Genomic DNA, 2,691 nt, shown 5'->3' with positions numbered 1-2,691 from the left:
CTTGGTAATAAACTATTAAAAATAATAATTATATTTATCCAAAGAATAAACATATTTTCCAGTGTGTGCTAATACCATATTAGCACTGAGCCTGCCCCAGCCATGAAGGACTAGTTTAGAAAGCTCTGGATAACTAAAATAACTGCCCATGAGGGACCTTGCTTTTCCCCTTCAGTAGCCCAAATCTACTCATATAAAATTGTCCAGTAAGGTGTGAACTCGCAACCCCCTAGCCACTGTGCCTATTGTGCTGAAGAGAACCAGATCCCTCAGCCATTCTCCCTCTCTCTCTCTCTCTCTCTCTCTCTCTCTCTCTCTCTCTCCCTCTCTCTCTTTCTCCCCTGCCGAGACCTCCCTGAATGGCCTTTGGGCATCCCATGTGCTTTCCAGCATATGTGAGTAATAAAACTTGTGTTTTGAGAGTTCCCAGATGGGTGTCACTGGGGTGTGTCTTGTGATCAAAATAAGAACCCAAGGCCCTATGCCATCACAGCACAGGCTCTGGTCAGGGAAACAGCTGTGGGCACATCCATAAGCACAAAGACACGTGTAGTGACTGGGCTTTCCTACCAAAGTTTTGGTGTCAATAGCCTGAGGCTTAAATGGAACACTGTTAGAGTCCTCAGCATCAAAGAGTACTTAAGGAAGGGATATAAAAAAAAATCGACAGACTCCAGGCTAAAACAGTGGTTTTGTATTTCTATCTACAATAAAATTATGTAGAGGGCTTAGTGGCCAAGTGCAGTTTATTTCGACATGAATAACCCTACTTGTGATTATTCTTTCGGGAAATTCAAGGAAAATTTACATGGCATGATCTAAGTTATTTGAAATGAAATTATTTTTAAGAAATCCAGCTTGTCCATTGTAAGATGCAGAAATTTCCAGGCATTTGTGATCCAAGGTTGGAGAAAATATTGGCAACATATGAAAATGAACAAAGGTGAAATGGTATATCAGACAGAGCAGAAGATTAAGTGAGTTACTTCGATCTATAGAGATGTTGAATTCAAACAAACGAAAATTCCAGGAAATAAATAGAAGGAGCAGATTCTACTTCCCCAGTCTGACCAAAGATAAGCAGTTCCTGGCTCCAAGACTTTGAGTCCTGCAATCATGGGCACATTTTTAGCCCTTGGATGATTGGCTCTTACATCACTGAAACCCCAACGATTCTTTTCACAGCCCTCTTTATGTCTCTGTTCCTCAGGCTGTAGATGAAGGGGTTCAGCATGGGTGTGACCACCGTGTACATCACTGAGGCTACAGCACTGGAGTGGGAGCTCTGGGTGGCAGCAGAGCTAAGGTACACTCCCAGGATGGTACAATAAAACAAGGAGACAACGGAGAGGTGAGACGCACAGGTGGAAAATGCTTTGTACTTTCCATGTGTTGATGAGATCCCATGTATGGAGGAAGCTATCTTAGAGTAAGAGTAAAGGATCCCAGCTAGGGAAGCACCACCTAGCAGCACAGAGATAAGATACATCATCAAGGTATTAAGAAAGGTGTCAGAACAGGCAAGTTGGACCATCTCATTGAGTTCACAGAAAAAGTGGGGGATTTCCTCTTCTGTACAGAAGGACAGTCCAGACACCATTGAGGTCTGTAACAAGGAATTCAGGACACTCATGATCCAGGACATCAGAACCAGCAGACCACAGAGCCGGTGGTTCATGATGACTGTGTAGTGGAGGGGGTGACAGATGGCCACAAAGCGGTCATAGGCCATCACAGTCAGGAGAAACATGTCTAATCCTGCAAAGAGTGTGAAAAAATACACCTGTGTGATGCAGTCTGCATAGGTTATGACTTTGCTCTGAGTCTGGATGTTCCACAGCATCTTGGGGACGGTGGTGGAGGTGAAGCAGATGTCTACAAGGGACAGATTGGCGAGGAAGAAGTACATGGGCGTGTGGAGGTGGAAGTCAGAGCTGACGGCCAATATGATGAGCAGGTTCCCAAATACAGAGATCAGGTACATGGAGAGGAAAAGCCCAAAGATGAGGGGCTGTAATTCTGGTTCCTCTGAAAATCCCAGAAGCAGAAATTTTGAAATTTGTGTATCATTTCCTGGTTCCATGTGCTGGAGGTGACTACCAGGGAACAAGAAAATAGCATGACTAATTTTCTCAATAATGAAATTGGAAATATCATCGAAATTCTACAGTTTTTATTTGGCATTCAAAGGATAATTTCCATAATTTTTGTACAGAATATTTCCCCTCATAGGAACTCCCTATGCCAGCTCTAAATCCACTTTACATTCCAACAGTTAGCTTTTCCCACAACTACTCATCCATTCTATATATTTTTAAAAAATTTTTTAACCAGTCAAAACCATTCTATGTTTAAATGAAGTTGCTTTTACAACACCAAAGATTTAATCATCCATTTCCTATATAAAAGGTAGCTACTTTTTTGCATGGACCGCAAGTATATTGTAGTATAGAGGTGGAATTTAAGGAAAGGTATTAAGCAGGCTGTGTTTTAGCTTATGGGAAAGTAATAAATTGTATCATTTATCTTGAATGTATCATAGATAAGCTGCTATATAATGATTGCCACTTCAGATAGCTGTGATATTAGGTGATTAACTAGTTGTTACTTAACCTTCTAATTTCTGTATATGTCTAATTACGTGAAATAGAAGTTGGGGTTCTGATTTTTTACTTTGCTTATCCATTTGGA

General features: G+C 41.3%; 1 protein-coding gene across 1 annotated transcript; it reads right to left on the bottom strand.

Annotated features, from left to right (window-relative positions):
• Positions 1–1,150: 1,150 nt before the first annotated feature.
• LOC115273767 (olfactory receptor-like protein OLF4) lies at positions 1,151–2,101 on the bottom strand. Its single transcript, XM_029917020.1, has one exon. It carries the CDS (start codon positions 2,081–2,083, stop codon positions 1,151–1,153), a length of 933 nt encoding a protein of 310 aa, XP_029772880.1. The 5' UTR covers positions 2,084–2,101.
• Positions 2,102–2,691: the final 590 nt, after the last annotated feature.

This window comes from Suricata suricatta, chromosome 12 (assembly GCF_006229205.1).
Source record: "Suricata suricatta isolate VVHF042 chromosome 12, meerkat_22Aug2017_6uvM2_HiC, whole genome shotgun sequence".
Taxonomy (NCBI): domain Eukaryota; kingdom Metazoa; phylum Chordata; class Mammalia; order Carnivora; family Herpestidae; genus Suricata; species Suricata suricatta.
The sequence above is the reverse complement of the archived record's forward strand: the minus strand, read 5'-3'. Positions and strand labels throughout refer to the sequence as shown.

Bases quoted from the DNA above. Each gene is read 5' to 3' on its own strand.
- LOC115273767 (XM_029917020.1), bottom strand. From the start codon at position 2,083: ATGGAACCAGGAAATGATACACAAATTTCAAAATTTCTGCTTCTGGGA.